Source organism: Petromyzon marinus, chromosome 60 (assembly GCF_048934315.1).
Source record: "Petromyzon marinus isolate PM22_M1 ecotype Great Lakes invasive population chromosome 60, UKy_Petmar_22M1.pri1.0, whole genome shotgun sequence".
Taxonomy (NCBI): Eukaryota; Metazoa; Chordata; class Hyperoartia; order Petromyzontiformes; family Petromyzontidae; genus Petromyzon; species Petromyzon marinus.
The window spans coordinates 2,091,692-2,118,747 of record NC_133726.1 but is presented as its reverse complement, the minus strand read 5'-3'; the positions used below and the strand labels follow the sequence as shown (position 1 = coordinate 2,118,747).

The 27,056-nt window shown below is 52.5% G+C and overlaps 1 protein-coding gene across 1 annotated transcript in view; it reads right to left on the bottom strand.

Moving 5' to 3' along the window:
• The window catches only part of LOC116955524 (alpha-N-acetylneuraminide alpha-2,8-sialyltransferase-like), a 160,739-nt gene that overhangs the window by 33,158 nt on the left and 100,525 nt on the right, over positions 1-27,056 (bottom strand). The window contains exons 2-4 of the mRNA XM_032976657.2: positions 14,727-14,769; positions 11,750-11,805; positions 1,189-1,284 (exon numbers count right to left, since the gene is read on the bottom strand). Of these exons, the coding sequence (XP_032832548.2) occupies positions 1,189-1,284; positions 11,750-11,805; positions 14,727-14,765 (191 nt within the window). The 5' untranslated portion in view covers positions 14,766-14,769. The remainder of the gene's footprint in view (positions 1-1,188; positions 1,285-11,749; positions 11,806-14,726; positions 14,770-27,056) is intronic.

Here is a 27,056-nt window from a genome sequence, read left to right as displayed (position 1 = left end):
TAACCACTGCGCCACTTTTCCCCACGACCACCACTAGTGACAATGATCTGAACCGGTCCTGGGCCTCCCCTAGGTCGAGTCGGTCTCAAATGGGTACCTGGTGCGGTGTGTAAACATCGCCACTGGGGAGACAAAGGCGGCCAGGCGTAGTTGCTGGCCACCCACTCCCCCGTGTGCCATGCCAGCCTTCATAGGTCTAGATACACGGTGGCTTGGAGATGTTAACTACCTCGCCTGGTGTACAGGAGGTCGTGGGTTCGATCCCGACCCTGACGCCTGCTGCTGTATATTTGGAGTTTGCGTGTCTCTCTCATCATCACGGTGGCTAGGAGATGTTAACTATCTCGCCTGGTCTACAGGAGGTCGTGGGTTCGATCCCGACCCTGACGCCTGCTGCTGTATATTTGGAGTTTGCGTCTCTCTCTCCCCGTGGCCGCGTGGATTTTTCTTCGGATCCTCCGGTATTACCCTCCACATTTAGAATCAACATCACGTGTTATTTGGCTGCTGCTATATATTTCCACACGACGATGATGATGATGAGACGCCACTTAGTTGAGCTATTATTCGTGATGGCCAGGTCCCTTCTGAAAAAGAGCTACATAGCTAAGTGGGGCCTTACCTGGTAAAAAATAAAAATCATTGAGTTAACATGCAAATTATTACCTGGCAGCCCTTTCATTGGTGGAAAACCCACCACCGCCACAGTCGCTGACCACCACTTACATGAACATTGGCTTGTGACATTTGGGCTAGGGTCATTTCAAACTTTTATAAACAGTTGTCTTTAGAAAGCTAACCGCCCTTTTCCCGATGACGACCGCTTGTGCTGCGATCAAAACGTCGTCGTTTTTTAAATGTTTTTATTCACTTTAAACCTACCTACGTGACTTTACCGCAAGACCTAAAGCGTATGAATTCCTGCAGTCACGAAAGCTTCAAGTCAAGTTTTTAGTGTAGTTTAACTTTGAGTATTTGGCTGCTGTAAATTTCCACACGGCGACAATAAACCACTTCGGTGAAGCTACGTAAAAAGACGCACATAGCAGCTCATGTGACAGTTTACATTCTTAGTTCACTTGCTACCGAACAGCACGTGACCCCAGCAGCCCGTTGAAGGCTACATGGGTGGCCGGGCGGGCGGGCGGGCGTGGGGGGGGGAGAATCGTCGTCTCAAATTTCAATTACCTCGCCTTGCTCAAGGGCACCGCCGGTGGCTCGGTGTCGTTCCGCGCGCTGACAGAGGTGGGCGCCGCGACATGTCGGACTTGGTCAGCGGAAGCCCTGGGAGGGAGCGAGCGAGCGAGCGCGTGCAGGAAGGAAAAACAAGCGAGAGACGGTTCAAAGTATGGTCGTGGTGGCAGCGGTGGGGAGTGGTGGCAGGGCTTTCGAGACCGGCGTTGTCCACGCACCGCAGCCGGGTACTCATTTGAGGCCGAGTCCACCTAGGGGTACACTCATGAGCGCTACAGGTGACCGCTATATATTCCCGCTCACGGTGGCCGTGAGCGGGAATATATAGCGGCAGGGGCTTTCGCAACCAATGTTGTCCATAATACAGTGGGAGGGGGTTGATTTAGGGGTTATATTGCGTAAATATCAACGTTTTGTCATTAAAGCGGCCACTACCACCACCCGAACACAGCCAAATCATGACAAAAATCATAATCGGTGCTTTACCATTTCTGGCAATAAAATCAGGAGTTGCGTTACGATGTTTAGACACCAAAAATAAACCTTTGGCAAGGAATCAAGCGCTGCATTAACCACACACCGTACTTGTGGTGAACATGCAAACAAACATGGCTCGGATAATACATGGGCGTTGTCTGTGAAACTGATTGGCCTACACCGGAGACAGCAGCCTTCTTGAGCGCCTAAGTCTCACCACCAGTGTCAGGCCAGAGAACGGCGAAAAGGCGAACAGCACAAGGACAATGCACGCGTATTATTGCATGTGTCGTGACGCAGGACGTCACGACTGTGTCGGCCCGTACGAGGGCTGGGGGCCCCAAGGGGGTGGCTGGGGGGGGGGTCACGTGGTGGAGGACCCGGACCTTCCCAGAGGTGGGGGGGGGGGGAAGGGAGGCGTGGCCTGGTGATCAGCGTGGTGTGAACGCGGAGCGAGGCTGTTCAACCCCGAAGTGAAGACGACATGGTCGGTCCTCAAGTCCCTGGGTCGTCGTCGGGGACCAGGCAGCCCGTTTGCCTGCCTGGGTCACGCTGTGCAGTGTTCCAGAGTGTTAGTGATTTGAGGAAGGTGGTCACCACCTTATGGACAGTGTTATATTGCTTGCCGTTCTAATAAATAGTGTTGCCTCCAAGCTGTGTGTGTGTGTGTGCACCTAATTCGAACCCACTACACATGTTTAGCTCGGGGTGAGTAGCTATATCATGGGATCCCTTTTTGCCAGTATCAAAGTATGAAAAATATGAATACGGGGTAAATCGTATTGGTTGACAGGTATGTTGTGTCTATGTATCGCTATTGGTCTCTATGTATCTCTATCGGTCTCTATGTATCTCTGTTTCCACCTATCTTTATGGGTCTCTATGTATCTCTATCGGTCTCTATGTGTCTCTGTGTGTCTCCATCTATCTCTATGGGTCTCTATGTTTCTCTTTTGGTCTCTTTTGATCTCTATGGGTCTCTGTCTATATCATACCTGTCAACACCTTATCAGTGCCTTACCTTATTACATACCAATTCAGACCTGATTCTTCACCCCGTGCCCCTTATAAATATCAACGTTCCTCCGACAAAGTCGCAAGGGAGAAACACAAACAACTAGAATTTTAAATTTTGATTTAAAGCTTTCGTGACTGCAGTAATTCATATTCTTAGCTCTTTCGGTAAAGTCACTTTGAAGGGAAACAATAAAATAATAAAATATATACAAGCAATAAAAATTATTGCTTTATATATTGTATTATTTTATTGTTTCCCTTCAACGTGACTTTACCGAAAGAGCTAAGAACTAGAATTTTTTTTGTTGTTGCCCGTATTGAAACGTCTCGACGTCATATGGACCTAAAATACGGAGTAAGCCACGTGGGTTGACACGGTATGGTGCATCGAAGAGTGCCCTGTCTAAGCTTTTTGTTATTGTGAGTCACAAAACGTTACCCAATTAAGTTTTACGACTTGAGCACCTACCGAGTGCGTGCTGTCGGTGGAGTAAAACCCTATCGGACTTTTACCATTCCACGGCAAGGTTGCAGTGGCATTCCGCCAAGCGATTGCAGCAGCAGCAGCAGCAGCAACAACAACCAGCTTGGTTTAACACGCAATAGGCTTTCACAACCAATATCATCCATAATACAGGTTTTCTGGGTTAGATTGTGTGCATACAAATGCGCTGTTAAACCCGCCACCGCCCAGCGCAGCCAGTTTGTCACGTAAACAGAACGTGGCCAATTCGTCACCGGTACAGCACACCGGCGTGCTGGAAGGCCACGCCACGACATTTACAATCTGAGTAACGACGTTTCGCCAATAATTACAACCAGCTTCATCAGGCGACGGCCAGATTTGTGGCGAAATCAATTTTGGTCGTAAATTGAGTGGGAGCTTATTCCGCGATGCCTGCTTCAGTACAGCCCAAGGGGCGCCCCAACCAGTGGCAGCTGTCCCCACGTGGCACGCGAGGTGTGTACGGCAGCACCGAGGCTTGCATGTGGGTTACGGGCTCGGGGCGCCAGAGGACCACGGACGTGCGCAGTAATGCACAGACTCGCAGAGATTACACGCAGAAGATCGCACAGCTACTCGCGTAGTTACACTGAGATGCATAGACTCACACAGAGACCCACATAGAGACCCATAGACTCACACGGAGACCCATAGACCCACACAGAGACCAACACAGAGATACATAGACCCACACAACGACCCCACATAGAGACCCATAGACGCACGCAGAGACCCACATAGAAAACCCTAGACTCACACGGAGACCCATAGTCCCACACAGAGACCAACACAGAGATACATAGACCCACACAACGACCCACATAGAGATCCATAGACTCACATAGAGATCCATACACGCACACAGAGACCCACATAAAGACCCATAGACTCACACAGAGACGCACATAAAGACCCATAGTCTCACACAGAGACCCACATAGAGACCTGTAGACCCACACAAAGACCCACATAAAGACCCATAGACCCACACAGAGCCGACACAGAGACCCACATAGAGACCCATAGACGCACACAGCGACCCACACAGAGACTCACATAGAGACCCATAGACCCACACAGAGACCCACTTATAACCATCGACCCACACAGAGCCCACACAGAGACCCACATAGAACCATAGACCCACACAGAGCCCACAAAGAGACCCACATAGAGACCCATAGACCCACACAGAGCCCACACAGAGATCCACATAGAGACCCAGATAGAGACCCACACAGAGACCCATAGACCCACACAGAGACCCACACAGAGATCGACATAGAAACCCATAGACCCACACAAAGACTCACACAGAGACTCATAGACCCACACAAAGCCCACACAGAGACCCACATAGAGACCCATAGACGCACACAGAGACCCACACAGAGACCCACATAGAGACTCACATAGAGACCCATAGACCAACACAGAGACCCACACAGAGCCCACACAGAGACCCACATAGAGACCCAAAGATCGACACAGAGACTCACATAGCGACTCATAGACCCACACAGAGGCCCGCATAGAGACCCATAGGCTCACACAGAGATGCGCGACCACACACACGCAGACACAAAGACAGACAGACACACACGCACAGACACACACACAAAGACAGACACACAGACACACACGCACAGACACACCGCGTTTGTTGACAGCTCGTGAAGTTGGAGCTTGGCCCCAAAAACATCTGGGTGTCCACAACCACCGAAACGGTTTCTGACAACATAAAAACAAAACACAAAGACCCCGTATAGCCTGCAACATATTGTTGGGGCAAGTGCTGTTAGCGAGCACCTATGAAGGCCGGCACGGGACACGAGGGGGTGGGTGGGCCAGGACCACGCCCGGCCGCTTTCGTCTCCCCCAGAGACGATGTTTACACACTGCACCAGGTACTCATTTGAGGCCGAGTCGACCTTGGGGAGGCCCAGTACCGGTTCACGTAATCGTCAGCGGTTTTTGGCCGTGAGCGGGAATCGAACTCGGGTGGCCAGAGTTCGCAGCACAGTGCTCGAACCGCTACACTACCGCTCCTAATCGAACCGGTTTCTGGAACCACAGCAATGGCAACCCCTTATCAGTGCCTTTACCTTATTGCAGACCCACTCAGACCTTATTTATTTCCTTGTGCCCCTTATAAATCTCAACATTCAGCGTACAAAGTCCAATGACGAGGAAGAAACACCAACGAACATTATGAGCAAATTTTGCCCGTATTGAAATGACGCCGTATGGACCTCAAAGTTGTATTTCCCTGTACAAGAATACGGGATGATTATAATGATTGGTGGTGGTGGTGTTTTTGACGATGATGTTCGTGCTGATGCGTAAATGGAAAATACAGAGGAGGAGGAGGAGGAAGGGGAGGAAGAGAGGATTCACGGCTCCCGCTCCTGCTCGTCACGCGATCCTCTGCCTCGTCATTATCACCTCTCCGTGTGAGGTCACGCCTGTTTCTCGCCATCAGCGTCAGGCGGGCGCAGAAGAAACGACCAGTAGAGTCACACAGAGACCCGTAGATTCGCTCACACAGAGACCCGTAGACTCGCTCACACAGAGACCCATAGACTTGCTCGCACAGAGACCAGTAGACTCACTCGCACAGAGACCCGCAGACTCGCTCACACAGAGAACCATAGACTCACTCGCACAGAGAGCCGTAGACTTTCTCGCACAGAGACCCATAGACTTGCTCACACAGAGACCCATAGATTCACTCGCACAGAGACACGTAGACTTGCTCGCACAGAGATCCGTAGACTCACTCACACAGAGACACTTAGAGTCATTCGCATGGAGATCCATAGACTCGTTCACACAGAGACCCGTAGATTCGCTCGCACAGAGACCCGTAGACTCACGCGCACAGAGACCCGTAGACTTGCTCGCACAGAGACCCGTAGACTCACTCGCACAGAGATCTGTAGACTTTCTCGCACAGAGACCCGTAGACTCACTCGTACAGAGATCCGTAGACTCGCTCACACAGAGAACCATAGACTCACTCGCACAGAGAGCCGTAGACTGCCTCGCACAGAGACCCATAGACTTGCTCACACAGAGACCCATAGATTCACTCGCACAGAGACACGTAGACTTGCTCGCACAGAGATCCGTAGACTCACTCACACAGAGACACTTAGAGTCATTCGCATGGAGATCCATAGACTCGTTCACACAGAGACCCGTAGATTCGCTCGCACAGAGACCCGTAGACTCACGCGCACAGAGATCTGTAGACTTTCTCGCACAGAGACCCGTAGACACACTCGCACAGAGACCCGTAGACTTGCTCGCACAGAGACCCGTAGACACACTCGCACAGAGACCCGTAGACTTTCTCACACAAAGACCCATAGACTCATCGCATAGAGATCCATAGACTCGTTCACATAGAGACCCGTAGACTCGCTAGCACAAAGACCCATAGACTCGCTCGCACACAGAGACCCATAGACTCACTCACACGGAGACCCATAAACTCGCTCGCACAGAGCACCCATAGACTCGCTCGCATAGCGACCCGTAGAGTCACTCACACAGAGACCCATATACTCACTCACACAGAGACCCGTAAACTCGCTCGTACGGAGACACATTGACTCGCTTGCAAAGAGACCCATAGACTCGCTCGTAAAGAGACCCATTGACTCACACAGAGACTCATAGACTTGTTCACACAGAGACCCATATACTCACTCACACAGAGACCCATAGACTCATCGCATAGAGATCCATAGACTCGTTCACATAGAGACCCGTAGACTCGCTCGCACAGAGACCTGTAAACTCGCTCTCACACAGAGACCCATAGACTCACTCACACGGAGACCCATAAACTCGCTCGCACAGAGCACCCATGGACTCGCTCGCACAGAGACCCATAGACTCGCTCGCATAGAGACCCGTAAATTCACTCACACAGAGACCCATAGACTTGTTCACACAGAGACCCGTAGACTCGCTCGCACAGAGACCCGTAGACTCGCTCAGATAGAGACCCATAGACTCGCTCGCACAGAGACCCGTAGACTCGCTCGTACAGAGACCCATAGACTCGCTCGCAAAGAGACCCGTAGACTCGCTCGCACAGATACTCATAGAGTCACTCATACAGAGACCCGTAGATTCGCTCGCACAGAGACCCGTAGACTCGCTCGCACAGAGATACGTAGCCTCGCTCGCATAGAGACCAGTAGACTCGCTCACAGAGAGACCCATAGGCTTGCATAGAGACCCATAAAGTTTGAGATCTATAGATTCACACAGAAAGCCCATAGACTCGCTCACATAGAGACCCATTGACTCACATAGAGACAACATTGACTCACATAAAGACCCGTCGACTCAGAGATCTATAGATTCACACTGAGACGCATAGACTCAAATAGAAACCCGTCGCCACAAATAAGGACCCATATACTCACATAGAGACCAATATACTCAGAGATGTACAGCGTCGCCCATTGACTCGCACAGAGACCCATAGATATACACAGAGACCCATAGACTCCCACGGAGACCCATAGATGAAAACTGAGACCGATAGACTCACAGACACCCGTAGACTCACGTAGAGACCCATAGACTCACAGATAGATCCATAGACTCAGAGATCTATAAATTCACAGAGAGGCTCATAGACTCCCACAGAGACCCATAGATTCACACTGAGTTCTATAGATTCAGATACAAAACGATACTCACATTGAGATCTCTATACAAAGGAGGCATCGTCACAGCGAAGATTCACCTCTCCGCTCCTCCTGACGGAATTGTGTGACTTAAACTAAACTGTTTTTTTCACCAGGTAAGGCCCCACTGAGCTACATAGCTGTTTTTCAGAAGCGACCTTGCTACCGTTAAAGATAGCTCGCTGAAGTGGGCTTATCATTACGCGGGCATGTATAATCTAAACGCATGTTTCTAAATGTGGAGGGAAAAGCCAGAGAACCCGGAGAAAAATCCATGCGACCACGGGGACAGAGAGAGAGAGACACGCAAACTCCAAATATACAGCAGCAGGCGTCAGGGTCGGGATCGAACCCACGACCTCCTGTACACCAGGCGAGGTAGTTAACATCTCCTAGCCACCGGGGCACCCCCCAACCTTGCCTCGAGGGGGAGGGGGGGGATCTCTCATCATCATCACGGTGGCTAGATGTTAACTCCCTCGCCTGGTGCACAGGATGTCGTGGGTGCGATCCCATCCCTGGCGCCTGCTGCTGTATATTTGGAGTTTGCGTGTCTCTCTCTCTCATCATCATCACGGTGGCTAGGAGATGTTAACTACCTCGCCTGGTATACAGGAGGTCGTGGGCTCGATCCCGACCCTGACGCCTGCTGCTGTATATTTGGAGTTTGCGTGTCTCTCTCTCTCATCATCATCATCACGGTGGCTAGGAGATGTTAACTACCTCGTCTGTTCTACAGGAGGTCGTGGGTTTGATCCCGACGCTGACGCCTGCTGCTGTATATTTGGAGTTTGCGTGTCTCTTTCTCGTTCCCCGTTATCGCGTAGATTTGTTCTGCGGGTTCTCTGTTTTCTTTTTCCACTTCCACATTCAGAATAAACATCACGCGTTTAGAGTCTTTGGCTGCTATAAAAGTGCACACGGTGATAAGCCACGTTGTTGAGTAATCATTTGCGGCTAACAGAAGAGCTACACAGCTCTCCGGAGAGTATCTCGAAAAAGTGCAACGTAGCAGCTCGTTGGGGCCTTTGCGTGGGACAATAAAATCGTAAAAGCTACAGGTGGATGCGGGGAAGAGGCGTTAAAAGTAACGTAAAGCCACTGACGCAACCACCACCCACAACACACCCACCCACCCACCCACCACCCACCCACCCAACCACCACCTATCCACCCACCCAACCACCACCTATCCACCCACCCAACCACCACCCACTTACCAACCCACACACCACCCACCCCCCATCCACCAACCCACCCACCAACCCACCCCCCTACCCCCCCCCCCATCCACCACTCATCACCAACTCACCCACCAAACCACCCACTATCCATTCACCAACGAACCCACCCACCAACCCCCCCCCCCCCATCCACCACCCACCACCAACCCACAAACCCACCCACCCACAGACCCACCCACCCACTACCCACGTCTCGAGTTTCCTGATCTCCCGGTAGCACCGCGAAAGAATTCCACAGAGTCGAGGTCAGCGCATCCTGCACCGCCCTGCAGCCTCTGACGTTACAGACGGACCCAACAGCACCATGACCCACCACCCCCCCTGGGCGCTCCCGGCCCACCAAAGCCACCCACCCACCCACATCACCCCACAAACAGAACCAAAACAAAATAAGTCTCTACGCGCACGCACAGCCATTCTAATCGCTCGCTCGATCGACGGCAACGTTCTGGTGGATAGGGCCTCTCCGAGTTTCTAGGAGTGGAGAGGTTTGTTTGGCCTACCTCGTCCACCGCTGGTCAAGATGAAACCAACAAATAAAGTCAACTATGAGGGGTTTTTTTTCGTTTGGTTACCTATGAACTATACTTTTTATTGTGCCAGGTAAAGCCCCCACTGTTATGGTTATTTTTCAAAAGCGACCTGGCTATCGCAAATTATAGCTTCAACGACGTGGGCGTGTCATCATCATAATCATAGTGTGGAAATTTACAGCAACAGTCAAATACTCTGAACGCGTGACGTCGATTCTAAATTTGGAGGGGGAAAAAAAACGGAGGATGCGGAGAAAATCCACGCGATCACTGAGAGAGAGAGACACGCAAACTCCAAATATACAGCAGCAGGCGTCAGGGTCGGGATGGAACCCACGACCTTCTGCATACCAGGCGAGGTAGTTAACATCTCCTAGCCACCGTGATGATGATGAGAGAGAGAGAGACACACGCAAACTCCAAATATACAGCAGCAGGCGTCAGGGTCGGGATGGAACCCACGACCTTCTGCATACCAGGCGAGGGAGTTAACATCTCCTAGCCACCGTGGCTTGGGGAAAATTGTGGGAGTTACCCACGTGTTTGATCCCACCGCGGCTACGCAACCTGTCGATTGCAAACGAACTGGTTGTGATGGAATACGTGCCCACTTCTGGGTGGATTGAGTTAACGGCTGTGACGGTGGTGGTGGTGAAGATTTAAGCCGCTTGGAATGCTGTTTCAGCTGGGTTGGCGAACTGGGTCCTGGGTCTTGTCCCAGGGTCTGGGTGTGTCTCTCCCGCACAGCAGAATTCATAAAAAGCCAGCATAGTTGAGATAATGGGGGTTTGAGCTCTGGGTCTGGGCGTCTCTCTCTCAAATACACGGTTCATAATGGCCATGTCGGAACCTCTGAACCAGCACAGCTGAGATCTTGGGGGTTTGAGCCCTGGGTCTGGTTGTCTCTTGCTCTAATACACGGTTCATAATGGCCATGTCAGAGACTCTGAACCAGCACAGCTGAGACCTTGGGGGTTTCAGCCCTGGGTCTGGGTGTCTCTCTCTAATACACGGTTTATAACGGCCATGTCGGAGACTCTGAACCAGCACAGCTGAGATCTTGGGGGTTTCAGCCCTGGGTCTGGGTGTCTCTCTCTCTCTCTAATGCACGGTTTATAATGGCCATGTCGGAGACTCTGAACCAGCACAGCTGAGATCTTGGGGGTTTCAGCCCTGGGTCTGGGTGTCTCTCTCTAATACACGGTTTATAATGGCCATGTCGGAGACTCTGAACCAGCACAGCTGAGATCTTGGGGGTTTCAGCCCTGGGTCTGGGTGTCTCTCTCTAATACACGGTTTATAATGGCCATGTCGGAGACTCTGAACCAGCACAGCTGAGATCTTGGGGGTTTCAGCCCTGGGTCTGGGTGTCTCTCTCTCTCTCTAATGCACGGTTTATAATGGCCATGTCGGAGACTCTGAACCAGCACAGCTGAGATCTTGGGGGTTTGAGCCCTGGGTCTGGGTGTCTCTCTCTAATACACGGTTTATAATGCCCATGTCGGAGACTCTGAACCAGCACAGCTGAGACCTTGGGGGTTTGAGCCCTGGGTCTGGATGTGTCTCCTCTCTCTCTTTCACACACAAACAGGGGGGTTCATGATGGGCGTGTGGGAGACGGCAGTAATTCAATTCGGAATTTAAAAAGTGCTCGCGTAGAACATCGCTGGCGCGCGTATTTGTGTGTGCGTGTGTGTGCGTGTGACTGTGTGTGTGTGCGGGTGTGAGCGTGTGTGAGTGCGTGTGTGTGAGGAGCGGTAGTGTAGCGGTTAGCGCGCTGTGCTACGAACCTGGCGACCCGAGTTCAATCCCCGATCACGGCCAATCCCGGTGACGATTATCTGAACCGGAACGGGGCCTCTCCCTAGGTCAACCCTGCCTGAAATGAGTACCTGGTGCGGTGTATAAAAACATCGCCACCGGGGAGATAAAGGCGGCCGGGCGTGGAACTGGCCACCCCACCCCCTCGTGTAACCTTGCCGGCCTTCGTAGGTGCTCGCGAACAGCACTTGCCCCAGAGTCCGTTGCAGGCTACACGGGGGATCTTTGTCTTTTGCCCTGTGGACTCACCCGGCGCTCTGGAGCTCACCATCGACCGCTGTCCCCTCGCCTCGCCTCCTCTCCTGCTGCGTGCGAGGCGAGAAACACACGGGGCACTGAGGTCAGCAGCTGAGTGCGGCAGGCGTGGGATGACAGTCATTGTCGTCGTCATCAACCAGCCAGGGTCAATCCACTGCTGGATGAAGATCTCATTGCCAAAGCCTCCTCCTCCACCTCCATCATCATCAACCAGCCAGGGTCAATCCACTGCTGGATTGAGGCCTCCTGCCCAAGCCTCCTCCTCCACCTCCATCATCATCAATCAGCCAGCGTCAATCCACTGCTGGATTGAGGCCTCCTGCCCAAGCCTCCTCCTCCACCTCCATCATCATCAACCAGCCAGGGTCAATCCACTGCTGGATGAAGACCTCATTGCCAAAGCCTCCTCCTCCACCTCCATCATCATCAACCAGCCAGGGTCAATCCACTGCTGGATTGAGGCCTCCTGCCCAAGCCTCCTCCTCCACCTCCATCATCATCAACCAGCCAGGGTCAATCCACTGCTGGATGAAGACCTCATTGCCAAAGCCTCCTCCTCCACCTCCATCATCATCAACCAGCCAGGGTCAATCCACTGCTGGATTGAGGCCTCCTGCCCAAGCCTCCTCCTCCACCTCCATCATCATCAACCAGCCAGGGTCAATCCATGTCCTTAGAACTGCAATATCCTTTAGTTTGCTGTCCTTACCCCGCACCTGCGAATGGGCGAGCTACAGCGCAAACAAGTTCAACGAACACACAAATCCCAGATTATCTCGGAACATGTGTTTATCATGCAGGTTTAAAGGGTTTATGTTTGGAGAGGGCGTGTTGGGTGGGAGGGGTGGCATGGAATCAGGGTAGTTGAACCAAAGATAACTTTGTTTATTTAAACAATCGCGAGTAAACAAAGAGAGCGACATAAGAATCGGCGCCCGAGACGATGACCGGGGACGTCGACGCCGTCGTCCAAGGTCGACGACCGCTCTCGTCCACAGCCACCGCGGAGACGCACCCAGCCAGAGGGACCCATGGAGGCCCCAACACACACACACACACACACGTGGTGGTCACCCCAACACACACACACACACACGTGGTGGTGGTGGTGGTCACCCCAACACACACACACACGTGGTGGTGGTGGTGGTGGTCACCCCAACACACACACACACACACACGTGGTGGTCACCCCAACACACACACACACACACGTGGTCACCCCAACACACTCACACACGTGGTGGTGGTGGTGGTCACCCCAACACACACACACACACACGTAGTGGTGGTGGTGGTGGTCACCCCAACACACACACACGTGGTGGTGGTCACCCCAACACACACACACACACGTGGTGGTCACCCCAACACACACACACACGTGGTGGTGGTGGTGGTCACCCCGACACACACACACACACACGTGGTGGTCACCCCAACACACACACACACACACACGTGGTGGTGGTGGTGGTGGTGAATGGCACTTTGACAGAGGGGTTGGCGAGATCACCCTCGATGATTCTGCGTGCTACGCGGGCCGCCACTCTTACCCCCCCACTACCACCCACACCCCCCCACCACCACCCCCACCACTATCACCCACACCACCTTCCCCACCACCCCCCACCACTACCACCCCCCCACCACTACCACCCCCCACCACCTCCCCTACACCCCCCCCCAACCCGCCACGTCTTGCCCAGCCGCTTGAGAGGCTCTCTCTCGCGCGCGCCATCGGAGTTGTCGAAGCGCTTCGGTGTAAAATTGCGATTTAACGCTTTTTTATTTATTCATTTATTTATTGTATTACATCTAATTCCTATTATTTCATTTCCATTCCAAGTGACTTCACCGAAAGAACCAAGAAGACGCTTCGGTGTCGTTCGTGGCTACGCAACGTCGCCAATAAACCCTGGAGAGGAGACGCATGGGGGTGGGGGTGGAGCATGCCGAAACTCTGCTGCGCTGTTCGCTCGGTGCAACACATCCGTCCGCAACTCCCCCCCCCCCAACCCCCCCCCCCCCCCAGGGATGACAACATCTCCCACTCTGCCATGAACTCGGTAAAACTTGGCGCGCTTGGATTCCGAGCTGTCGACCAAGCGCGGGCTGTCGTGAGCTCACACGGCGCTCGAAAAAAAAATTGACAAAAAGACAAAGACACCCCCCCCCCCGTATCGCCTTTAACAGACTGTTGGGGCAAGTGCTGTAAGGGAGCACCATTGAAGGCCGGAACCGCACACGAGGTGGGTGGGTGGCCGGCACCGCACACACCGCACCAGGTAACTTATTTGTGGCTGAGTCGACCGAGGGGAGGCCCAGGACCGGTTCAGATAATCGTCACCGGTGTTGGCCGTGAGCGGGAATCGAACTCGGGTCGCCGGGTTCGTAGCGCAGCGTAGCGCTAACCGCTACACTACAGCTCCCCACTCACACGCTCACTCACTCAATTACTTCTCACACACTCACCCACATGGTCACACGCTCACTCATATGCTCACACGCTCACTCACACGCTCACTCACTCAATTACTTCCTCACACGCTAACCCACATGCTCACATGCTAACTCACATGCTCACTCACTGAATTACTGCCTCACACACTCACCCACATGCTCACACGCTAACTCACACGCTCACTCACTCACTCAATTACTTCCTCACACACTCACTCAGATGCTCACTCGCTCGCACACTCACTCGCTCGCACATTCATACACTCACGTGCCCACTCACTCGCTCGCTCGCACACTCACGTACTCACTCGCTCGCTCGGACACTCACACGCTCACTCACTCGCTCGGACACTCACACGCTCACTCACTCATTCGCTCGCACACTCACACGCTCACTCACTCGCTCGAACATTCACTCACTCGCTCAGACACTCACACGCTCACTCGCGTGCTCACTCATTAGCTCACAAAAACCTGTGGGAGTTAGCTGGGGGAGTTGACGTACCTGGTCGTGCTGGAAGTCGTCACGCGGCATGCTGGACATCGCTCTGCAACGACAAAGGAAACCGGGGCATCGTTAGACCCCCTGAGCGTCGTTAGTCCCCCTGACAGACTTAAATGACTCTGACAACTCTAACAATCAAAGGCAAAATGCGTTGTTCCACAGTGGCAATCGCCATCAACTCACCAAAACACGCACCCACTCATCCACTTACTTTCTCACGAACTCACCCACTCACTCACTCACCCACCCACTCACCCACTCACTCACCAACTCACCCACTCATCCACTTACTTTCTCACGAACTCACCCACTCACTCACTCACCCACCCACTCACTCACTCACCAACTCACCCACTCATCCACTCACTTTCTCACGCACTCACTCACTCACCCACCCACCAACTTACCAATTCACTCACCCAGTCATCCACTCACTTTCTCACGCACTCACTCACTCACCCACCCACCAACCCACTCATCCACTCACCCACTCACTTTCTCACGCACTAACCCAATCAATCACCCACCCACCTACCAACTCACCAACCCACTCACTCACTCACTTTCTCACGCACTAACCTACTCACTCACCCACCCACCAACTCACTAAACCACTCACTCACTCACCCACTCACTTTCCCACGCACTCACCCACTCACCCACCCACCAACTCACTAACCCACTCACCCACTCACTTTCTCACGCACTCAACCACTCACTCACTCACTCACCAATTCACCAACCCACTCACCCACTCACCAAGTCACTTTCTCCCGCACTAACCCACTCACCCACCAACGCACCCACTAACTAACCAACCCACTCACCCACTCATCCACTCACTTTCTCATGCACTCACACACTCATTCACTCACCCACCCACACACTCACCAACCAACTCACCCACTCACTTTCTCATGCACTAACCCACTCACTCACCAACCCACCAATTCACCAACCCACTCACTTTCTCACGCACTCACCCACTCACTCACTCACTCACCCACCCACCAACCCACCAACCCACTCACCCACCCACTCACTTTCTCATCCACTCACCCACCCACCAATTCACTAACCTACTCACCCACTCACTTTCTCATGCACTCACCTCCTCACTCACCCACCCACCCACCAAGCCACCAACCCACTCACCCACTCACCCACTCACTTTCTCACACACTAACCCACTCACCCACCAACCTACCAACTCACCAACCTACTCACTCACTTTCTCAAGCACTAACCCACTCACTCACCCACCCACCAACTCACTAACCCACTCACCCACTCACTTTCTCACGCACTCACCCACTCACCCACCCACCCACCAACTCACTAACCCACTCACCCACTCACTTTCTCACGCACTCACCTACTCACTCACTCACTCACCCACCCACCAACTCACCAACCCACTCACCCACTCACCCACTCACTTTCTCATGCACTAACCCACTCACTCACCAACCCACCAACTCACCAACCCACTCACTTTCTCACGCACTCACCCTCTCACTCACTCACTCACCCACCCACCCACCAACTCACCAACCCACTCACCCATCCACTCACTTTCTCATCCACTCACTCATCCACCCACCAACCCACCCACCCACCTGCTCACTTTCTCATGTACTCACCCAATCACTCACCAACTCACCAACCCACTCGCCCACTCACCCACTTACTTTCTCACGCACTCACCCACTCACTTACTCACCCACCCACCAACTCACCAACCCACCCACCCACTCACAAACTCACCAACCCACTCACCCACCCACCCACTCGATCTCCAAACCAAATTACCACCCCACCCCACAGCGCTGCGATTGACATTTTAACAGAACACAAACAGATTTCGCAAATCTAATCTTTGCTATCCCCCACGCAGGCACTCACTCACCCACTCACCCACTCTCTTTCTCACGCACTAACCCCCTCCCCCACCCACCCACCTACCAACTCACCAACCCACTCACCCATTCATCCACTCACTTTCTCACTCACTCACACACTCACTCACTCACCCACCCACACACTCACAAACCCACTCACCCACTCATTTTCTCACGCACTAACCCACTCACTTACCCACGCACTAACTCACCAACCCACTCACTTTCTCACGCACTCACCCTTTCACTCACTCACTCACCCAGCCACCAACTCACCAACCCACTTACCCACCCACCCACTGCTCACTTTCTAATGTACTCACCCACTCACTCACCCACCCAACCACCCACTAACTCACCAACCCACTCACCAATCCACTCACTTTCTCACGCACCCACCCACTCACTCATCCACCCACCAACTCACCAACCCACTTACCCACCCACTCACTTTCTCATCCACTCACTCACCCACCCACGTGCTCACTTTTTCATACACTCAACAACAACAACCGCCATTCGCCACTAAGTGGCGGTGATATCACCACGACGCTTGTGCCAGTCCATGTGTACCTTGAGGCCACGTGAAGTGTCGAACGCCCGCTGGCAGGGGGTCATGGGGCAGACCCAGGTGCCACGGGTCGACTGACTGAGATGACTGGCTGATGCACCACCTGTGCCCCCTACTGTGCCAACCTGCTGTGCTTTAGCCACCCGGCGCTCCGCTCGTTGTTGTGAGCGTCGCTCCTCCGCCCTCCGTTGTTGTTGGAGGGCGACTGCCTCCAACTGCCCAGTAGCGTCCTTCACGAGCCTCCTCCAAAGAGGCCAATCTTGACACCGCTGGTACCAGTCATCGGCAAGTCCACTCAGCTCCACGTCCTCCTGTACCACATCACTCCATCTCTTCTCTAGCCTGTGCCGCGCCCGTTTAGCCCCCTCGATCCGGCCGAACAAAAGCTGTTTCGGCATGCGGTGGCTGGGCATGCGGGCTAAATGACCCAGCCAACGCAGCCTTATCTGCCGGAGGAGCTCACCGATGGGACCTTGCCCAGATCTTTCAAGGATTTGTGCGCTCCTCACACAATCCAGCCTGGTTAAACCCAGGATGGATTGTAGTCAGGCTAGCCTAAATGTTTCTAACCGGCGAAGATGTTCCATTAAGGGGGTCTACTCACCCACGCACTCACCCACCCACCAACTCACTAACCCACTCACTCACCCACTCACTTTCTCACGCACTCACCCACTCACTCACCCACCTACCAACTCACCAACCCACTCATCCATCCACTCACTTTCTCACGCACTCACCCAATTACTCACCCACCCACCAACTCACCAACCCACTCACCCACCCACTCACTTTCTCATCCACTCACCCACCAACCCACCAACCCACCAACCCACCTGCTCACTTTCTCATACACTCACCCACTCACTCACCCACCCACCAACTCACCAACCCACTCACCCACCCACAAACTCACCAACCCACTCAACCACCCACCCACTCACTCAATCTCCTAACCAAAATTACCTCTGCGCAGACGACGACGCGTTCAGACGCCCACCCCACCCCACAACGCTGCGATTGACATTTAAACAGAACACAAACAGATTTCGCAAATCGAATCTTTCTACCCCGCACGCACCCACACACAAAGACAAATATCCCCCGCTGCAGGTGTAGCCTTGAGAGACGTGTTGGGGTAAGTGCTGTGAGTAGCAGCAGCACCCGATGAAGGCCGGCAAACTGTAGCACACGAAGGGGTTTCGATCCCGACCCTGACGCCTGCTGCTGTATATTTGGAGTTTGCGTTTCTCTCTCATCATCATCACGGTGGCTAGGAGATGTTAACTACCTCGCCTGGTATACAGGAGGTCGTGGGTTCGATCCCGACCCTGACACCTGCTGCTGTATATTTTGAATTTGCGTGTCTCTCTCTCTCTCATCATCATCACGGTGGCTAGGAGATGTTAACTACCTTGCCTGGTATACAGGAGGTCGTGGGTGCGATCCCGACCCTGACGCCTGCTGCTGTATATTTGGAGTTTGTGTGTCTCTCTCATCATCATCACGGTGGCTAGGAGATGTTAACTACCTCGCCTGGTATACAGGAGGTCGTGGGTGCGATCCCGACCCTGACGCCTGCTGCTGTATATTTGGAGTTTGCGTGTCTCTCTTTCTCATCATAATCACGGTGGCTAGGAGATGTTAACTACCTCGCCTGGTACACAGGAGGTTCGTGGGTTCGATCCCGACCCTGCCGCCTGCTGCTGCTGTATATTTAAGAGTTTGCGTGTCTCTCTCCCCGTGCTCGCGTGAATTTTTCTCCGGGTCCTCCGGTTTTCCCCCTCTACATTTAGTATCGACGTCATGCGTTTTGAGTATGCGGCTGATAGAAATGTCCACATGATAAGCCCACTTCCTCGAGCTATTATTTGTTACAGCCATGTCGCTTCGGCAAAAGAGTTACAGAGCTCAGTGGCCTATACCTGGTAAAAATAAAATAAAAGTTTAGTTTATAGGTTGAGAGCAGACGGTCCGGACCCCCCAAAACACGAAGAATAACCCAGAACTCTGGCCTATTGATGATATCATAGGCCTTCGCCAGGTCAACAAATCCGAGATGGAGGGCCTTTGGGAATGCCCTACACCTCCGCTGTAACATGCTAACAGAGAAATTGCTGTGCGTGCAGGACCGTCCTGGTCGAAACCACAGTGGTTTCACTCACTCACTCACACAATCACTCACTCACCATATTAGCAGGGTGTCTACGTACGGTGTGAAAGAAGTTCAACGTACATATTAAACAATAGAGCCTGCATGCGGCGTGAGCGGACTAGTGGCCACGGGAGGTAATGGCAGGGGAGTCAGCCTACAGTGTTAGCGGACTAGTGGCCACGGGACGTAATGACAGGGGAGTCAGCCTACAGTGTTAATGGACTAGTGGCCACGGGAGGTAACGACAGGGGAGTCAGCCTACAGTGTTAGTGGACTAGTGGACACGGGAGGTAATGGCAGGGGAGTCAGCCTACAGTGTTAGTGGACTAGTGGCCACAGGACGTAATGACAGGGGAGTCAGCCTACAGTGTTAGTGGACTAGTGGCCACGGGAGGTAACGGCAGGGGAGTCAGCCTACAGTGTTAGTGGACTAGTGGCCACGGGACCTAATGACAGGGGAGTCAGCCTACAGTGTTAGTGGACTAGTGGCCACGGGAGGTAACGACAGGGGAGTCAGCCTACAGTGTTAGTGGACTAGTGGCCACGGGACGTAATGACAGGGGAGTCAGCCTACAGTGTTAGTGGACTAGTGGCCACGGGAGGTAACGGCAGGGAAGTCAGCCTAGATTGTTAGTGGACTAGTGGCCACGGGAGGTAACGGCAGGGGAGTCAGCCTACAGTGTTAGTGGACTAGTGGCCACGGGAGGTAACGGCAGGGGAGTCAGCCTACAGTGTTAGTGGACTAGTGGCCACGGGAGGTAACGGCAGGGAAGTCAGCCTACAGTGTTAGTGGACTAGTGGCCACGGAAGGTAATGACAGGGGAGTCAGCCTATAGTGTTAGCGGACTAGTGGCCATGGGACGTAATGGCAGGGAAGTCAGCCTACAGTGTTAGTGGACTAGTGGCCATGGGAGGTAATGGCAGGGAAGTCAGCCTACAATGTTAGTGGACTAGTGGCCACGGGAGGTAATGGCAGGGAAGTCAGCCTACAGTGTTAGTGGACTAGTGGCCACGGGAGGTAATGACAGGGAAGTCAGCCTACAGTGTTAGTGGACAAATGGCCACGGGAGGTAATGGCAGGGGAGTCAGCCTGCAGTCCGAATGCACTAGTAGCCACGGGAGGTAATGCCAGAGGTATCAGATGTGACTGCGAGGGACTGGTGGCTGCAAGAGGCAATGACAGGGGTATCAGTTGTGAGTGTGAAGGGACTGGTGGCCACGGGAGTTAATGACAGGGGAGTCAGTTGTGAGTGTGAAGGGACTGGTGGCTATGCGAAGTAATGACAGGGGTGTCAGTTGTGAGTGCAATGGGACTGGTGGCTACGGGAGGTAATGACAGGGGTATCAGTTGTGAGTGCGAAGGGATTGGTGGCTACGGGAATATTCGAGAAGGGAGCGTGGTCAGGTGGCGGAAGAGGACGGCAGAGTCTGCCGGTGGAGCGAGCGTCCAGAGTCAACGAGACGGATCGAGAAGGGGGGGCGTGGCTTCGTGCTGGTATATGAGGGAGATGCGTCGGAGACTCGGGGCCATTGCAGTAGGGATCTCTGCCTGATGTCAAGTGAATGCGTCGTCAATAAAGTCCCATCTCAAGAGAAGTGTGTGTCAAGTCATCACTGCACATGTGTAATGACAGTGTGACACCTGCTGACCTGGAAGGGGGATCACGGGTACGGGCACGGTTAAGTAACAACCAATCAGAGGAGGAGGTGTGCCTGGGGAAAAGTTAAAAGGTGGGGCTAGCCGAGAAACTCCGGGAACCCGCTCGAATGTTCCACGAGAGGGCGTGGCCGGAGGCGGGGCCTAGCCACGCCTGGGGGTATATAAGGGGGAGCGGACCCAGGGCTCGGGGCTCGCGTGTGGGGTCTGGGGTCCTGGCTGCGTCGCTGCTCGCCGACATCTCTCTCCGTTGTCCGGCCACGTGGAAGATCTCCTGCGGGGTTTCCATCGCCGTCATCGTCACGCCGCCAGCCAGCAGCGTGGCCGAGTGAGCGTGATGGGACCACGCCGAGTGATCGGCTGCGTGCAGCCAGTAGAGACGTTAATACCTCGTGTCGTACACTCAGTGTGAGAAGGAATAAGTGTTGGCTTGTGTTGTGCCCAGTGTGAGTAATAAAGAAGAAGCACTCTCGCTCATTACGCATGCATAGACTCACATGCGTAATCGCTCGCTCACATAGTCACTCACCCACACAGCCACCGCATCCTCCGATCATTACCGTTGTCTACGTGCGTACAACACAATAAAAATCCTCGTCGTGTCTGGCGAGGCGATGTTGACTCATTCTTGCCAGGGCATTACCCGGCACACTGAGGAGGAGGAGGAGGAGGTGGAGGAGGAGGAGGAGGAGGAGGAGGAGGTGGAGGAGGAGGAGGAGGAGGAGGAGGTGGAGGAGGAGGAGGAGGAGGAGGAGGGGGAGGAGGAGGAGGAGGAGGAGGAGGAGGAGGAGGGAAATACCCCCCCGCAAGTTAAAAGGATGGGACCACCGGGACCACCGGGGCATCCTTCCGGCTCTGTGGAGGCCGTCCTTGTGAAGTGCGTGCCAAATGCAGCAGCCGTAGCAGCTGCATGCGTGGACTATCTGGACAATCACCCCCCCCCCCTCCCCCATGTCGGTGTCATGAGGAAGAGGGTGGGGGTGGGGGGGGGGACGATGCCAAAACACAGGTGCGAGCGATGATAACATTCCCGCGTGTAAAAAAAAACAAGTAAGATTAGGTTTTCACCCTTTCAATGGGCGTGCCAAAAAGATGTTAAAGCAACCAAATAGGAATAGTGTAAAATTCGCGTTTTGCAACTTTCGTCGGCGAGAAGAGTCCAGGCCGTTCGTGGTTCCGAGTGGGGCCCTGGATGGATCATCATCACCGCATTGAGAGTTATTTACAGGTACATTTTACTAAGGCCGTAGCCATGGAGTCAACATTGGGGGGGACCGAATCTTCCAGGGGGTCTGGGGGTCCCCCCCCCCCCCCCAGAATTTTCTTTGCAAACGAATTTCCTGCCATTTCCTGCCTACAATATAAAAAAAAAATCACTAACGCATAGGATGGACTTTTTAATAATTTTTTTACAATAATGTCTAATAGTGTTATTGTATTACATTGCTCTGTGTTTTTCTTTTTTACCTTTTCTTGTTTCATTGTATGTAATGGCAGAGATTAGGGATTAATAAAGTACAACCATAACCACAATCATATACACAGAAATCTATTTTATAGCAATATATTGGGGGGGGGGACATTTTGAGCATATTTGAATATTGGGGGGGGGGGATTTGTCCCCCCCCCCCATATATATTATAATTACGGCCTTGCATTTTACACACCCCCAATAAACAAGATTATAATCCTCCTCGTCCCCTGTATAGCCTGTAACTGTTGGGGCAAGGTGCTGTTCGCGAGTAGCACCTATGAAGGCCGGCACGGCACAACGATGGGATGGGTGGCCGGCAGCCACGCCCGGCCGCCTTTGTCTCCCACAGTGGCGATATTTAAGGGAGGCCCGTGACCGGTTCAGACAATCGCCGCTGGTGTTAGACGTGAGAGGGAATCGAACTCGGGTCGCCGGGGTTCGTAGTGCAGCACGCTGACCACTACACCACCGATCCCCACACGCACCCGAAACAAAGACAAATATCCCCAGTATAGCCTGGACAGACTGATGGGGCAAGTGCTGTTAGCGAGCACCTATCAAGGCCGGCACGCCACACGAGTGAGTGGGTGGCCAACACCATGCACAGCCGCCTTTGTCTCCCCAGTGGCGATGTTTAAACGCCACACCAGGTGTACTCATTTGAGGCTGAGTCCACCTAAGGGAGGCCCATGACCGGCTCAGATAATCGTCACCGGTGATGGCCGTGAGCGGGAATTGAACTCGGGTCGCCGGGGTTCGTAGCGCAGCGTAACGCTAACCGCTGCACCACCGCTCCCCGCACGCACGCACCTCCACCCACCCTTCCAGCCAAACCCTCCACCCTCACCCACCCGTCCACCCATACCTTCACTTCTGCTTAGTAGCCTGTTGACCGCTACACTACCACTCCCCCACCATTCGACACAAAGACAAAGATCCCCCGTGCAGCCTTATACAGACTGTTGGGGCAAGTGCCATTAGGGAGCAGCACCTATGAAGGCCGGCACTGTGGCACACGAGGGAGTAGGTGGCCGCCTTTGTCTCCCCAGTGGGGAGGCACCAGGTACTCATTTGAGGCTGAGTCGACCGAGGGGGAGGCCCACGACCAGGTTCAGATAATCGTCACCGGTGTTGGCCGTGAGCGGGAATCGAACTCGGGTGGCCGATTCATAGCGCTTACCACTGCCGTAGTCAAGACAAAGTTCCCCCGTGTAGCCTTAACAGACTGTTGAGGCAAGCGCTGTTAGCGAGCAAGCACCTACGAAGGCCATAACGGCACACCAGGGGGTGGGAGTCCAACACCGCGTCCACACACACACACACTGCCCGTCACGAAGCGGCATAAATCACCATCCACTCAAACCTCACAAGTGCAATCCGGGCTGGGGCGTGCATCGACACGCTCACCGCCCACCCGCCTCCGAGTCGCTGGGTCCCCAGTTCGGCGCGACGAGCAGCCTCGGGCACCCTTTGGGCACGCGGAATGTGGAGGCCCATTGAGCGCGACGTCTTACAATGGAGCGTTGAACTTCCGAGCGTTATCAGTGGAGCGTTGATTATGGAGTGATGCCTATGGAGCGTTGTCTATGGAGCGTTATCAACGGAGCGTTAACAATGGAGCATTGCCGATGGAGTGGTGCCTATGGAGCATTATCAATGGAGTGTTGAACTTCAGAGCGTTATCAATGGGGCAGTGTCTATGGAGCGGTGTCTATGGGGTGGTGTTTATGGAGCGTTATCAATGGAGCGTTATCAATGGAGCCTTGTCTATGGAGCGTCTCATAATGTAAATGCTCACCCCGAGCCCTCAATACTCTGATAGTGCGCTGTTTTTGAGTTGTACGCCTTTTGGCGTCTTCTGGTCCAGCACCAATGGAGGCTCGGCTCTAAGAAAAGCCGTCTCGGGTGTGGACCAATCAAATTCAAGGACAGTGCATATTATTATCAGAGTTGTCTTCTTTTTTGTTTGCATTTTGACTGCTTGTGTTGTGGTTATTGCAAACATGATGCCTTGAATAAAGGTGTCAGTTTTTGTGCCAGTTAAAAGGGTAAAACCTATTCCTATACAGAAGTTCTTTGCAAGCCATCTGGCTACCATGAGAGATTCGTTCATGAGGCTATCCACATATACAAACACAGAGACAATTTCAACCGAGAAAATGGATTCTGGCTTAGCAATCATTGGAAGGATTTGATAAACCATTTCGGGTCTTAATTGATTGTTCACGCTTACGGTGGCTTTCAGACAGCATACATTCACTTTTCGTCTCCCCCCTCCTCTTTTCCGAACATAGATGGACTCGTCCATCTAAACAAACTCTCAAATCGCTATCCGTGGTGCTAACGTTTCAAAATAAATAAAAACAAACCGCCACTTCTTTCAAATGTTCTTGCCGTTGGTTTTCACACCTGATGATGACTGCTTGTGTTGCAGTCGAAACGTCGTGAGAATTTTATTTTTTATATATGTTTTATTATGTTATTGTTTCCCTTCAACGTGACTTTACCGAAAGTACCAAGAATATAAAAATATAAATAAATACATAACTATATATTTGTATATTTTTTATATATTTGTTCCTGGGTACTAAGTGTTCTTTTCTAATTGCTTATGCCTCAAAAGTACAGAAAATGGCTATTATTCCCCACAAACTTTGCATTTGTGACCAGGCCAGTGCTATTTGAAATGTACCTGTTTTCAATGAGAAAACGTGGTGTGCGTTTGTGTCATTCCTTCACGTAAAGTCCTGGTCACAAAAGCAAAGTTTGTGGGGAACAATAGCCACTTTCTATTCTTTTGAGGCATAAGCAATTAGAAAATAACACTTACGACCCAGGGACAAAGATTGTGTTACATGGTGGATTCAAAGGGGTGCCAGTCTGCAGCAACAGGTTGGGAAGCACTGCCCTAAATGAATCGAGACAACAAACGTGTTCGCCAGAAGCGACGGAGTCATCAGATTTCAGGCAACTCAGGACGTAAAGCTCCTGGTGCCTCCTTAGACACCAAGGGAGCCACACCACCATCAGGCAAAGGACCGCCAACGGTGGCCCGCAAACGGTGGCCCACAACGCCATCGCCGCACAAATGCTGCCGAATGGAAAGATCCACACAGACCGGCACACACCACGAGACAGCGAAGAGAAGGGGACAACTCCACCAATCGAGTGCAGAATGTGCACCGACAACGGCCTTGTCACCCCCCCTTCACCAAAGAAGACGAAGAACAAAAAGAATAACAACAAGAACAACAAGAACAAGAAGAATAACATAACAACAAGCAGAATAACAAGAATAACAAGAACAACATGAAGAATATTGTCCAGAAACCCTTATCGAGGCCGTGATGGAGGCGTGCCCATTGTCAGCCTTCGTGGATCTCCCAGCGCCCGGCTATCTCAGGAATCTCTTTGACCGCGATCTGCCCCCTCGATTCACCTGCGGCACAATTTGTAAACAAACCCCGACCCACCACCCCCACAAAGACGAGCGCTGTTTGCAAGCACATATTGAAGGTCGGCACGGCACACGAGGGGGTGGGTGGCCAACACTAAGCCCGGCCGCCTTTGTCTCCCCATTGGCGATGTTTACACACCGCACCAGGTACTCATTTGAGGCTGAGTCGATCTAGGGGGGAGGCCCAGGACCGGTTTAGATAATCGTTACTTGGCGTTGGTGGCCGTGAGCGGGAATCGAACTCGGGGCGCCGGGTTCGTAGCGCGGCGTAGCGCTAACCGCTGCACCACCGCTCCCCACCCTCACAACCCCCACCAGTTTAAGTTTATTTCAGTTTATTTATTTTGGTATAGCCCTGTGAGCCATTCGGCTCTTGAATCGGGTGCAACAGCAACAAACAAAAAAACTTAAACACGAACAAGAAAAACATCTTAAAGTGACTATGTGTGACTTTGCAAACAGAAAATCCATGGAAAAAACACAGCAAAAATATTCCTGAAAAAAAGCACCGTACAACAACGCTGTGTGCAAAAAATCCCAGTGGGATGCAAGTCAAACAACAACAACCACAAGAAAACTTAGATTAAGGCCATCAGTCTAACTCCGTACTACAATAAAACAAACATGTCCAAACCAAAAACGTTTTCGAAATCACCAAAAAATAAAGCCATAATTGCAACGTAACAGTGATCACAGAGTCTGTGACCGAATTTTTACAATAAACTACATAAATAACATGTAACATCAAATCCTAGAGCCATAGCTGGCTGCATGAGTTACTCCACAACAACAGAAGCATCAGTCGGAGTATCAAATTTTTCAATGCACCTTTAAGATCAGCACGCTAAATCAAAATACAGATGATACTTTGCAGCGTCATCCGGAGCGAAACATTTTATTTTATTTTACGTTAATGAATAGCAGTGGCAGCTAGGGGTGTACAACTCCTCTAGAGCAGTTTTGGGAGAAGATCTCATTGGTAGCGATTCAAGTTGCAGTTTATTGGCAATAGCATTCCAGACTCTGGGGGCATCAATAGCAAAGGCTCTTCCTCCAGTTTTTGTACGGCAATAGGGAATGTGAAGCTGGTAAATGAGCGAAGACCTGAGGTCAAA